The 14,191-nt window shown below is 38.5% G+C and overlaps 1 protein-coding gene across 2 annotated transcripts in view; it reads right to left on the bottom strand.

Moving 5' to 3' along the window:
- The window catches only part of PIBF1 (progesterone immunomodulatory binding factor 1), a 102,514-nt gene extending 89,498 nt beyond the window's left edge, over positions 1 to 13,016 (bottom strand). For both annotated transcript variants that reach the window (XM_026044526.1, XM_026044527.1), the window contains exons 1-4: positions 12,733 to 13,016; positions 11,764 to 11,864; positions 9,770 to 9,968; positions 5,204 to 5,323 (exon numbers count right to left, since the gene is read on the bottom strand). In XM_026044526.1, coding sequence (XP_025900311.1) covers positions 5,204 to 5,323; positions 9,770 to 9,968; positions 11,764 to 11,864; positions 12,733 to 12,984 — 672 coding nt within the window. In that variant the 5' untranslated portion in view covers positions 12,985 to 13,016. The remainder of the gene's footprint in view (positions 1 to 5,203; positions 5,324 to 9,769; positions 9,969 to 11,763; positions 11,865 to 12,732) is intronic.
- Between the last annotated feature and the right edge of the window lie 1,175 nt (positions 13,017 to 14,191).

Genomic DNA, 14,191 nt, shown 5'->3' with positions numbered 1-14,191 from the left:
TTAAGTCTAAGTAATTCATCTACAAAGCAGGAAAAAATAAAACTCTTATCTCTGGATCTGAACAGGTCTAGGCTTCAGGGAAAAGTGCTCCATGGAAAGGGATCCTGGAGAAAGCCTGCCATTAAACACAGATTTAAGCCACTTGACCTATGTGAACAAGAAGCAGCAGTCTACACAGGCCAAAACTCTATACCAAGAAACACAGGAGGCTCTCAGAGAACATTAGAATATTCCTAAGTTTCCTTGACTCTTGAAGATGTCAGACTTCTGCCCAGAGTCAATTGTGGCTGGTAGCCTGTTCAGAAAAAGTTGCCAAGAYGAATGATACGACGGAAAGCAGGCACGTAGCTCCCCTAAGCCTGACGCCTCCGATGTACCCTCCAGGTTCAAAGGCCAAGTAATTAAAATATTGCTTAAAAGAATTTTGGAGGGTTTTGGAGACTGGGAAGAGGTTCTGGAGTACAAGGATAGATTACAGATGCTACTTTCTAAAGAAATCCTAAGGAGGACAGTGTTTCTATAATGGTAATAGTTGTACTAGTTTTCCAACAGTTGGATGCATCTAATGCCCACAGGCTCTTCAGACGAAGAGCTTAGTTCTTTCCTTGAAAACTATGCAAGTGTTTCTCCCTCAGATGGGAATCTTTATCCCAGAAAATAATTGGACTTAGCTCGCAAGACCTAGCAGTTTCTAATCCTGATGCATAGGCTAGGCCTTAGAAGTAATACTCTGCTTTAAGTTCACCATAGCTTCAAGAAAACTGCAATACTACAGATTAGATTGGAAGTCTGATGGTAACCATACGGAACATGTTATAACTAAAGAAGCTCTAAACAAGGATAAACTTTATCAAAATTGAATTTTAGAAAAAAATATTGGCAGGCAATTCACAAAGAGAATAAATTAGTACTTCATCTTGAACCATGCCTCCTACACAGGAATGCAGAGCTGCCTCCTCAGACTCTCAATCTTGACAGAGAGGGACAAAAAATACTAAGCTGTATCTCACTGAGGGAAAGTCTAACCACTTTTGACCAAAGTGACTCTGAAAATAGCATGCAGATGTTCTGTAAGGCATCTCTAAAGAGGGTGGTGCTAATGTTATTTGTACTTGAAGGACTAAGAGCTGCTTGAAGGACTAAGGGCTGTTCCAGGAGGACTGGAACAAGTCTGCACTATACGTCTGGTTATATATCAGCCAGTATTGAACATGACTTTCACCAGTGTTTTCACCCCCACCCCTCTCAGTCTGGGAGACTGCTGCTAATTACATTAGCAGCAGAGGAACTGCCTTCGTTTACATGATAGATACAATGCTGGAATAGAGAGCCATCCCCACAGCAGTGGGATGGTAGGAAAACACTGCTCACTAAAAACAGAAGTGGAGACAAAGATACTGCTCTGCCAGTTCATCAGAGGGTGCTCTGCAGAGGGCGTGAGGAAGGAGGGCAGCCTTCACACTCTGTTCTTTGCTACTGCTTGTCAGAAGCAGCTCCTCAGGAGCCTGTGTTACAGACCCAGCAGGCTTTGATTAAGTGCTAACTCAGCAACAGCAGGGAAGCAACAGGAGATCTCTGCTGCAAAGTTTGAGAGACCTCACATTCAGCATATGACAAATTAAATGATTGCTAGCTGATATTTTTATATAGTGTATATATATAACTGATAATTTTATATAGGGCACAAATGCACATGACAACACTGGAAAGATGTCTTTTATATGCTGAAGCCAGAAATAAAAAGATTTTCTTAGGTAAATGAATTAATGAATTGCCTAAAGAACAGGAGGATTTAACAAGTCTTAGAGAGACAGTTCTTAAACAGAGCTACAGTGTCACTTCATAAACTGACCTTCCCAGTGGGGGCAGCAGGATTTGCCTGTGTGGCTGCTATAGAAACACTGCTCTTTCCCTGTTCTGAAGGAAAGAAATTGGAAGCAGGTTGCAAAAGATCCAGCATGTTTGCAGAGGTGATGTAACTGATMCTTAGCCATAGCAGGTCATCATACTTTCCACAGAACAGAATTGCATTGCTTTGCTTCCCCACRTGTAAACAGAGGATCATAAGAGATTCATGGCTTCAAGCAACAACAGACTATGATAGGAATAAAATGAGTGTCTTGTATTCACACTCCAATACCAAAGGCTGCAAGAACAGTAAAATTAGACCTCATTTTCTCTCACTAAAGTAAAGAACTGCAGCCATTCTGTCACAAAACTACACAACTAATGGTAAGCCATGGTTACTTTATTTAATAAATTCATTCTATTTTTTCCCTGAAGTTGGCTTAACAYATTACAGAACTCAAGATTTTGCTTCAGACATTCTCAGCTTAGCTGGACAGAGAGTCAAGACCTTCCTCAGACCTACTAGGTAGGTCTCATATTTGTCATGATTTTATTGCTGATGTGAGTATCTACATTATCCAGACCTAGTCTGTTAGAAAACCCAGCCAACCCAGAAAGCCATTAAACCCCTCAGCTCCTCCAAAACAGTAGTAGCTAATAGAAGGATTTAGAATATGCATGCATTTTAATTGTTTCATGTTCCTATAAAGAGRGAAAAAAGTTGAAAATAATTAGAAGAATAAATCATTTGCAATATTTTAAAAAAGCCTCAACACTAGAGCATATTTTACTRATAAGTCAGATTGTGAACAGAAATACTAACTATGGGGGAAAAGTTAAATTTTCCAGGATATTGGATGGGGAACCCATGGAAGGATTCAAAGAGCATGATATTGATTTAACCACAGGCAAATAAGAGACATCAGCAATTATGTTCCATAGAAATGAAAGTAAAGAATGTTTAAAATGTCACAAAAAAACAGTAGAAAGATATTAGAGCTCAAATAAGACTATGAATGAAATTGAGTTTTACTTCACATTGGTTATTTTCCTCAAAGGAAAGTTTGGGCTAACSAAAGTAGTTCAAATTAATTAATTTCACCAACAGCACAATTTAAATCATGTTCCCCTAAGCTGCAAAAGATGCTTGTTTATAATAGCATTAGTATGTTAAAGTTGCTAAGGGACTCATTGATGATGTTCCTTTTACTTTATTATCAGAAACAATTTGTGGTGGCTTGCAACACTAATCTCATTATGACATTAGGTCACATGTAAAATCGCCAGAAAAAAAAAACACAGATGCAAAAGTCTGCCCTTACACAAAATAAGGCATATCAAGTCACATCTCATTCAGCAACCAAAACATGACCTCTCCACACAACAACAGGAGAAGMTTCTGCTAGGTTTAAACAGAAAGTGCACATGAAAGCGTCACACTAAGTGATATTATCTAAAAATTGAGAATTCTAAAGATTCATCTTCATTGCTAACTAAGTTTTTCCTTGTGACATTTTTACACTTGGATTTGTTTTTTCGTTTGTTTGTTTTTAGGAGCGTGATATTCATTCTTACTAGTCCCTCAATTTAAGCAAACTATGCAAATGGAATAACAACCACAACTGCTCGAGATGGGCAACGTTCTGCTGTTTCGTCATATCAACATCAACTGCAGTGTGAAATCCATAGGGCTTTTAAGAATAATTCAGCTGGAAAGGTCAATACTGCCGCCATGTGTTAAGAAGAAACAGCACTACTGAAATTCAAATAGGAAAGGAACATCAATGTACCAAAAAAAAAAAAAAAAAAAAATGTTAATCCTGTGATGGAATCTGTTACCTCCTCTCCAGCTAAAATGCTGCAGCAAAAATTAACACTGAGGTGGTCACCCCAATCTTAAAATTCTATAGGAGGACTTGTAGGCTTTTAAGTCAGAGCACCGGTATGTAGATATACAATGAAGGAAAATACTTAGATAAATCAAATTTAGCATCATTAAGCTAAGCTTAATTTTGATTAAAGATGAAAACAGAGAATACTGAGGAATATTAAGGCATGTTATTTTATTGACAACTACTATTTGCTGAATTTAATCCAAAAAATGCAAATACTAAGAATTTCACAAGATAACTCTGTAAAAATAAACCACTTTTTATAGCTGATTATTCCATAAATAAATTTTAAAGAAAAAAAAAATGTAGCAACTTAATAATTACAGAAACAGCAAAACGACAGTGGCTTTTAAGCCTTTGTCAACTATTCTTTTTTTTAAGGTAAGAGTTTCAACTACTCCCAATGAATCACAGACTGAATCATACAGTGAATAAGGTTGGAAGGGACCTCTAGAGATCATCTAGTTCAACCTCCCTGCACAAACAGGGTCACCTAGAGCACAGGGCACCTGATCACGTCCAGACAGGTTTTTAAGATCTCCAGAAAAGGAGACTCTACAGCCTCTCTGGGCAGCCTGTTCCAGGGCTCTGTCACCCTCACAGGAAAGTTTGCCCTCAATTTCAGGTGGAACTTCCTGGGCTTCAGTTTGTGGCCACTGCCTCTTGTCTTATCGCTGGCCACCACGGAAAGAGCCTGTCCCCATTCTCTTGGCACCCTCCATTAAGGTATTTATACACATTGATAAGGTCCTCCCTCAGCCTTCTCTTCTTTAGGCTAAACAAGTCCAGCTCTCTCAGCCTCTTATAAGACAGATGCTCAAGTCCTCTGATCATCTTTGTAGCTCCACATTGSACTCTATCCAAACTTCCACGTCCCTCTTGCACTGGACGGTCAAGATGTATTTATTCCAATTCCGGATTTAGGCAAAACTGACCTAAATAGCTAATCAACATCCTGTATTTTATAAGTGAGTTAGAGTAGAATAAATATCGGTAAATATAAACAAAATTCTCAGTATAGTATCTCTTTCAACTTCCTTCCTCTTGGAAAACAAAACTTAAATACATTTAGATAAAATCTTTAATAAGAAAATTAWAATCTAAGATTTTAAAAAGCATTTATATATTGTTAAAATAAAAGGTTTTAACAATACCAAATTACCACCAACACACCAGTATCTTCAGCTATTCATACAGATCTCCTGCTTCATCTTCTCTGCCTTGAAGTTTGCCCTCAAAAAATAAGACATGGCCAGTATGAGTCTACCTTAAAACAGCAGCAATGCCATGAGCAAATCATGATAGGCAGCACATATTGTATATTAGCCTCCCCCATAAACCAAAAGAACTTCCAGTTTTTCTGTTCAAAAAAAAAAGATCTATATCCAGTAGTGATCTGGAGTATAAATTTCTGCTGAAGAAACGTATATTTATTTTAGCTCAGAGAAATAAAGCACACAAACCTCTGTCAGACACTTAAGCTGGGACTTGTATCCATTTAGCTCTTCTGTTAGGCTTTCCTTTTTTACCTGTAGATCATGTAGTTCTTTCCTTAGTGAATGTACTACTTCGTAGAATCGAATCTAAAAGAACAAAATATATATTTAAAAAGTAAGACTAACAAAGTCCGCTATTACAATCCCCAGCAAGTCAAGTGTATTTTATGGCATTAATTTACAAACAATCTTCAGTTTGTAATTCAGCTTATTAACCATCTTTTTTTAGATTGTTTAAAGACAGTAGCTTTCTCCAGCCTTTGACAAAATGTCTAACAAATTCTAATCTTTGCCTAGCAACTAATGAAAATGAAAAATAAAGGGTAAAGATGTACCTATCTTTAGCTACAGCAGCTTCCRCATAGGTTGCCTCAATTAAAAAAATAATACAACTGGCATAAGCATCCATATTGTCCCTTCCTTTTCGTTGCTTTAACTCTAGAGCCTATTTGATTAGCAGTGAAACATCTTGCTAACACACCTACAACCAAAAGGCATTTTGGTTGCCAAAAGGCAAACGTATGAGCAAGAGAGAGAGAGAGAGATCAGTTTTGTTTTTGTCAGCTCAGTACAACTGCTCCCTTTTAATCCAGAGAAATGACAAAGCAAGCAGAGGAAACAGATAACACAGGCAGGAGGAAGTGAAACACCTTTCCCCCCTTCACCCTTCCAATCCAACAGGTTGTTACCAGGGCWCAGCTGCATCACGTAACGAAGCCAGCAACATGTTCGGCTGCTGCGAACCGCACTCCAAGGCGCCCAACTTGAGACCAGGGGTCTCAGCTTCTCTGGGACCGTGGCAGGATTGGTAGGAACACCCTACCAGTCCATACGTGGGATTACCTTACCTAAATCTAGCCCAACAGGCCCTCAAAGGCCTGCTTTAAGCCCAACCAGGTGTATAAACCAGCTCACTGATACATAAAGCTAGGTGTAATGCCAAGAGAGAGGCAAAGCCCTCCAGCTGAAAGTGGGGGGGAGGGGGGAGGAGGATCTGCAACAAGCTAAACTCTAGCAGTGTGAATTTAAGCTCATGCTACCTCTAAAGCAGCACTTGAGACCATGGAATCAATCCTGTCCCAGAAAAGAGATGGCCCCTACATTTCCATTACTTTTTGAGGGCTCTTCTGTAATACATTTTGCAAGCAAAAATCCCCCCCGCTATATAGATATTGCCATATATAATACTACTAAAATCACGCTCTTCTCCCACCCAAAATCATAGGTACTGTCCACACATCATATATCAAACTTTTCCAGAACATTTCTACTAAACAAGAGCAAATATTAGGAAATGCTGCAGTAAAAATAGAGTTAGCAGTAGAAGACAGAAGAGGGAAAAAAAAAAAAGAAAAAAAAGAATTGAGAAGAGAATTGAAAACTCTTTCAACATCTACACTCTTCTAGATTACTACTCCCTATTAGTTCGATAACTTGAAGTATTTATTTTGACAAGTGAGAAGAAAAGTTGGCAACTGGGTATCTAAAACAGAATATTCTTTTACTTTTATAAATTAGCTTTCAAAGAAAAAAGAATGCAAGCTTTACTAAAAAAAGAATAACTTGTAGATCAGTTAGATAATTTTATATTTTGATTAAGTTTAGTTATCTAAACTAAAATTGGATAATTAAGGATAGCTTTAAGACAGGAACAAGGAATACTCCACTCATTATGGAGTGTATCTATGTCTAAATTTATATATATAATGAATAAAAGGACATAAGTGATAGGTCTTTGAAGCTAAAATCCAGTAAGAACCAAGAAAAGAGCGAATAATTTCTTATACATGTTCTAAAAATAACAAATTAAAAATTTCACTCAGATAATATTGTTTAAAGATAGTATAATTTTTATGAGAAGAACTGTATATTCCTTCTATTACTAAAATGTTATTTTTAATAATACCTTTTTGTTTTTGTGAGCCACACATACCTTTTCCCTAAAGTTTTTGTATTTTTAATCTGATCCTAAGGACACCCAACTTACACCACAGGCGTCCAAAACTTAACTAGGTAACAGTGAGGATCCAGATATCAAGCATAAACTCATGYACAGCCTTCCCAGGGAAAACCTCAATCCATGGCAAGAAAGAAACTGTAAACTAATGTATAACTGAAGGGGAGGCTGTATCATAACTTCGACTCTCACCAGTTATTTGACTTTCTCCCTGGCCAATAGGCATTTGTGCAGCTCAGTAGGTGAAGCATGTGTTGCCACTAGCCAAGTCAATAATGAAAAAAAACTACTAAGGCAGCATTTAAGGGACAATTACATATCCTAGAAAAATAAGAATTTATATAGATATACTATAAGGAGAAAAAATCGTATTTAAAATATCTTAGCATGTATCCACCACATTTTGAGGAAAACTAGAGTGAAGTGGGAAGTGATAGGAGCAGAGAAAGAATTTTAATTGTTTTTATTATTATTATTATTTAAATGTTTAAAAACTTTGTTTTAGAGAAATATACTTAAGAGATCATTTTTCTTTTGTCATTATCATCCAAAATAACTGTTGCTCGGTCTTTGCTCTAACATGTCACCACAGCACCCCTTTGTGGAAGAAAAGCTGAAAAACATCCCACATTTGTTTTAATTTTAAACTTTCAATATTCACAAAACATATACAAATACATAAAATATATATTAAAATACTCCCTGCACTTAGTCTGGTATGCAGGCTCTCAAACAAAATATAAGCATTATATATTTCTATCTTGAAGCATAAAAGGCAGTATTTTAACAATAATAAATCTAGGGCGAGGAAAGAGTTTTCATCTTCCAGTCAGGCAGTTCCTTGCTCAAATATTCCCTAAACAAAAATCTTGTTTGTCAAAGAGAACTTTATTCCAGTATTAGCACTGCCTGGAAAATACTTACTCCTGAGGAAAGCAAAGCTGAAAATAGCATTAGAAAAAAAAAAAAAAAGTGGTCTTTTTACGAAGAGTCCTTTGCCTGCTGTTCAAAAGCCAAGTGGATTTATAGACAGGACAGGCAGAACAGCTTTGTAGCTCTCTAGTGTCCATATTCACACTGATGCTGTTGCCAGAAGAACCTGAGAGAACAGAGTCCACCCCTAGCTCTTCTTCTCATGGAAAAAAATATATATATAATTTGCCACAAAGTGGCTTCTTCAAAGGAAGAAACTGCCATTTGCCTCCTTGTTGGCATCACTGAACATACACATAGCAAAGCACCATGCGGTTCAGAGACAAAAGGAGCACTGACTGGTTGAATGCAAGGGCAAAAGAAAGCTAGATTATATATAGAAGCAGACTCCTCCTGCTTAACATGCTTTTCAAACTGTTTTCTACTCACATATCCAGTCTAAACGTTCTAACTGAACTGTAGCAGCGTCACTGGCACTTAGGGCAGCTGGCAAGGTTCCCTGCTCTCTGTCCTGCCTTGTTTTTCAGGCTTTTGAACTGCCCATCAATCAGCTCCTGAAGCACGAAAGCTTTTTCCCCACGCCATCTGCAACTTGCCATCATGGATTCCAGTTTGTGCCAAGTCCGCTCTGTCAATAGTGCTGGTGCAGGAATAAGTGATGAACAGCTCAAATACCTAAGCAGAGGGCAGGGGATAGAGTAGACAGCTACAGAGTAATAACCTAATAGGACTCAGTTGAGTCATTCCTGTTTTATCACACAGCACAGCCCTAAATGTTTCCAACCACTTTCAAGGTCCGAGTCTTGAAACTTTTTCAAAAGATGTTCCCAAGAATTTCTCTCTTTAGATAAGGATGATAAATTGCACTTTCCTGTGCGTATTAGGAGTACAGTATACCATGGCTTTCATCCAGCAGAAGGGAGCTCACACTTGTAACATTTACACCTCAACAAATGCACTAAGCCTTTGAATGTTATACTAATTACAACTCCCTTAATAGCTAACAGTATAGATAAAGACAGCACTAGCACTCTGTTGAACTGAAGCATCTTGAAGTGTCTAAATCCTTCTCTCTTTTTCTCAGAAGTGAGTCAGGATGTTCCAGGCATTCTTGTTACTGAAAGCTCACCCCTTCCTCACCAATCTTCCCATGAGTTGGAATTAACAAGATTCTAAAAATCAAGACAAAATAAAAATTAAGGTATCCTTTATTCCCTGTATGTAGCTGGAGTAGGAAARGGACGAATAAAAAACAATGAAAGAAAGGAGGGAATCTTTGCAAAATGTGTGGCTCTGTTAAGCCTTGWATTTTAAAATGCTATTTTCAGTTGACTGTATTTCACTTCATCAGTGTGTCACTGCCCACCATTTAACTGAAACATCCTATTTGTCTCATGATCTTTAAACACATCAACAACTGTTCTACTCTAAGACATCAGCTCCTGGAATTGGAAGGCTCTTCARTTTACTAGAATCAGCCACAAAAGAATGATTCACAGGAATATCTGCAAAAACATTCTTTACTTCCAGATGGGGAAGAACAAGAATTCTGTAAGTTTGGATTGACTTTTACAGATTTATCCCTTTGATTTTAAGAAAAAAAATCCACTTATGCTTTAAACTGACATAGAGACAATACTCACAGACACATATTCAGGAATAGAAAGTTGTTCTTCAGGAAGACACTTTAGCTTCTCGTAACAATCATCTGTTAATTCCAAGTCTCGCAAGCTCCGACGAATATCTCCTGCCCTCTCCCTTAACTGATGATTCATCTCCTCTAGCTGTTTTTGTCTCAATAGAATGGTTTCCATTTCTTGTTTCATTAGAGCCTGATGTTTTCTTTAAGATTGATTTAAAAATAGAAGACATGAATTAGTAATTAATACATGTGCCAAGTCCTCCCAACATCCTGGCAAGAGAGACATTTAGACAGGGACARTGTGTACAGGGGCAGATGAGCTCAGGAGTGTCACTATCAGGGTTACACAGTCTGCACAAGGTGTCCACAGTCTGCAAAGCTTCACAGTCAAACTGCTTTACTACAGCCCCAAGTCACTGACAATACCAAGCTGAGGCCAAGGAATGACAATTAATTCCCAGATGTATTGATGTTAATTTATAAATTAGTGTTTATTTATCCATTAAAAGATTCATTATCCATTAAAAGAATAACCAGATTCTTGCTGGTTAATATTCTTTCCATACAAATCCCTCTAAATTAGTTAATCACCAAATGAAGCAACATTAACCTCAATTTCTGTCTTGCTCCTTAAGTTTCAGCATACGCATTTTTACTGTCTAGTCCTCACACACCCCTTCATTCCCAACCTGTACTCTGTTTAACATACAAGGTTGAGATCCTTAAAAAAAAAAATCCTTTTTTTTTTGTCACATGCATTATTGTGACGGTATTACAGAGCAAGAGAAAATAGATGTTCACTTAGAGACATTTTACAGAGATTTTTAGCTTTTAGCAAGAGCGTTTAGCTTTAGCTCTTGAAAACATTCATTCAAATTTAGTTGTCTTTGCTTTTCTGAAGAACAGATAGGTATTTAAGAAGTAATATTCAAAAATATTAACTCTACTAGTACTCTAAGACAATGCCTGCCTTACTATTTAAAAAACAAAACAAAAAGAACCCTACAAGTCACCAAAGCAATCACACAAGGGCATTTTTGCACATAGTGTAAGATTCTGTTGAATAGGGATGGAAATCAAAGACAGGCAAGACAACTAACAAAAGCATTCGGAAAAGAAAACTGGTTCAACTTTCTTGTAACTATCAATTTTAGTAACAGGTAATCAGATAGTAGATTTTTACTGAACACTATCCAAATAATTCAAATATAGTCAAACATGAAATTTCACCCTGGTGAAACCCAGTATAAAGAATTAGAGACRTTTCTGACAGCCTGTTGCTCTTAGCTTAAAGATTCAAAGATCAAAATTGTTCTCAGCTCTGCCTTCAAAGCCTTGTAGCTATTCCAGGCTTAGTACAAAATATGATCTTGAATTAGTCACATCCTTTAAGTTCATGTGTCCTTTAGTGTAATTAGGCGCTATTGTGCTCTCCCTCCMCAATCCTTTTGTAGTGTTAAAACAATTAATGACATAAGGAAGACTGCTAATCAGACTATTTTCAGTTAAGATTCAGGGCAAAATATCTCAGAACATTAAGAAAAATAATCAGTTTCTACCTGAGCAACTGAAAGCTTTTCAGACCAATAAACAATCCTCAGTGGAAGTGCCTGCTACACATTTGCTGTTTACCTTTCCTCAAGTTATCTACTAGGCTGCAGGGCTATAAAAAGCTCAGTTTAAACTGAGATCTTCACCTGCTCTTTATGTTCTTTACTGCTTTTAAGAAAATTCTAACTCTAGGTTTCCAAAAAAAAAAAAAAAAAGGCAAAAAAAAACATCCCACAACTTACAAGCTTCAGCGAGTGCTGAATTCAAATTCAGCTCTAAGCCACAAGCTAGAAGTCTAGAATGGAAAAGCCAATATAATCCACAAAAGCAGTATTATTTCAGCAACTCATAATCATCACATTTTATAGTGTGATTTAACATGAATTCACGTCAATAGCATATTAAAAGGGACTGTTTTGTTTGCTTGTTTTGCTTCCCTCATACCTCGCATCTTCTTGCTGTAATGCCAGCTGGCTATCCAATCGTAAAGACAAGAGCTGCTTTTGATGGATTGCATCATTAAGCTTCTCCTCTAGCTCTTCAATCTAAGAAATATAAATAGAAATAAAAAAGTTATCAAGATAATATTGATTATTATAATCAATACTGATTAACAATTAATATTGAAAAAAGTCATTTTAAAAGAAAGAAAGAAAGAAAAAAAAAGTTCCATTCCCAGAGAAATACTGTAACATTATTGTTCAACAAGACCTTTAAATACACTAAGGCTTCATAAAACATAATACAGATTTTGCCCTACTGAACTCGTAATAATAATAAAAAATAACTCTACAATTAGATCTTTTTTCAGTGAAACAGCTATTACTAGTTCAACCAATTTTAAACAGGCCTTCAATTTAGAGTGACAAGCCAGCTTAAACCATTAAAAACAGGAGTTTTTAAGTGTGGTCTGCACAAAATTGTGGCAGTGCTTTTACATTATATCTTTTGTATTTTCACRTCTTAACAGAAACTGCATTGGACTGAAATTGCAGTCTCCCACTATTAGCATGACACTCTTTTCTAGTCATTTTTCCACTAAAAGAGCATTAAGGTGCATTCAGATGATTTTTCCAGAGTTCCTCAAGTTCAGGTTAACATCCCATTAAGTCTCACATATCAAGGCCAAAATCATTTAGCATTTTAGTAATAAATTGGGTCTTTTTCCTCTGTTTTAAGAAAATAAGAGACTAGAGCTCTATTCRGTCCCACTTCTTCCATTTATAACACCTTGGACAAGATCTCAAAGTTTGAATCTTTCTTTCCTCTGTTAGCTTTTTATTTAGAAATTAGAAATAACATGCTCAGCATTCCATTAAAATATTTTGAGAACTAAAGTTTKTAGAGGACTTTAAAAGCACCAAGAAAAGCAAGAAAAAGACTATGTCAAGAAGGACATGTAGCATTTCTTACCTTAGTCAAATGCTCTACTTTCAAGTTGTCAATCATCAAGTTTTTCTGAGATAATTCTATTTTAAGCAGCTGAAGATTATGAAGTAACTCCTTCCGTTCAATCAGCTGCTTGGTGATTTTAACAGCGCCTTCCCGCTCTTCCGAGGAGGAAACTTCATCAGTTGGTACCGTGGTCTCTAAGCTAATATCTTCAGACTCTAAGGAGCTGGAGATATTCACCTTCCTGATTTCTTTAGTGCTTTTATGTGACATTTTCCTTCACTGTTTGCAAAGGTGTTTTTTGTGTGTGTTTTATTTTCCCCTTTTGGTTGTTGTTATACTTTGAGATGAGGCTGTGAACACAGAACTGCAAAAATCAAAGCAATAAAGTGAAAAAACACTGCTTTTAATTAAAGCGTTATGAAAATTCTTAAATGATTAAAACAAGACCAACGATTAAGCAAAACCTATCAGCATTGTGTTAATCTTCCTGTATTAACCTRGGGGAAAAAAAATCAAGAAGCCTTACAAACAGTCCTTTTCCGAGGACTCTTACTTCTGGCACGACCAAAATAACTTCACTAACAAAGGCGTTGACTACAAAGGGCTGAACACTGTGGCAAAATAAGCTCACTAGCAAGATTTTATAGCCAAATTTAGATATACACCTGCTTTTCACCTTTCAGCAGAACGTGAGGGAACAGCCAACATGAGGTAAGGCAGCATTAGCTAAAAACAAAACAGAAAACCCCCAAGGCACACTTCGATGCCCACCTTTGCCTGTTTAGGCAAGGAGTTCAGTTACCCCTGCCAGGCTGATGCACAGGCACCTTCCAAAAGCTCTGCTGGTGAGATACCCAACGGCCGCCCGCGCTTTCACCATCACCTGGTCGAAGACACCGCTTTTATTCATTTATTTCCACAGATTTCATGGAGCAGCTCGTGCTTACAAGCCTGCGGAGCAAGGGACACTGCGGGGCAGCGGACACTGTACCCGGGGCGGCCCAGACAGCTCTGAGAGGTGTTGGAGGACCCGGGGCCGTCTCCCGGCTCCTYCCGCGCCGGCTCCGTCCCGTCGGGCCGCTGCATCCACCCCGGCCCAGGGCGCGCACGGAACGACCGTTAACGGCCCGCGGCTCCCGGTCAGCCGCCACCTCCCGCTACCAACGGCCGCTCCGCAACCTCCCGCCCCACTCACCTCCGCCCGCCGCGGCCGCCAGGGCGCATGCGCAACCCCCACCKCCCCGCGGTCGCCACGGCAACCGCCGCGCCTTTCCCGCGCTGGGGCGCGGGGCACGCCGGGAGCTGTAGTCCGGCTCGGCGGCGGTTGGCGCGGTGGGCGCCATGCTGACCTCGCGCACGTTCCTGAAGCGCACGCGGGCGGGCGCCGTGCTGAAGGTGGTGCGCGAGCACTACCTGCGCGACGACATCGCCTGCGGCGTCGCCGACTGCCCGCTCTGCGCCGCCGCCGCCGCCGCCG

Source organism: Nothoprocta perdicaria, unplaced genomic scaffold (assembly GCF_003342845.1).
Source record: "Nothoprocta perdicaria isolate Ctin4 unplaced genomic scaffold, notPer1 scaffold_37, whole genome shotgun sequence".
In the NCBI taxonomy this organism is placed as follows: domain Eukaryota; kingdom Metazoa; phylum Chordata; class Aves; order Tinamiformes; family Tinamidae; genus Nothoprocta; species Nothoprocta perdicaria.
This window is presented reverse-complemented; position numbering and strand designations above follow the sequence as displayed.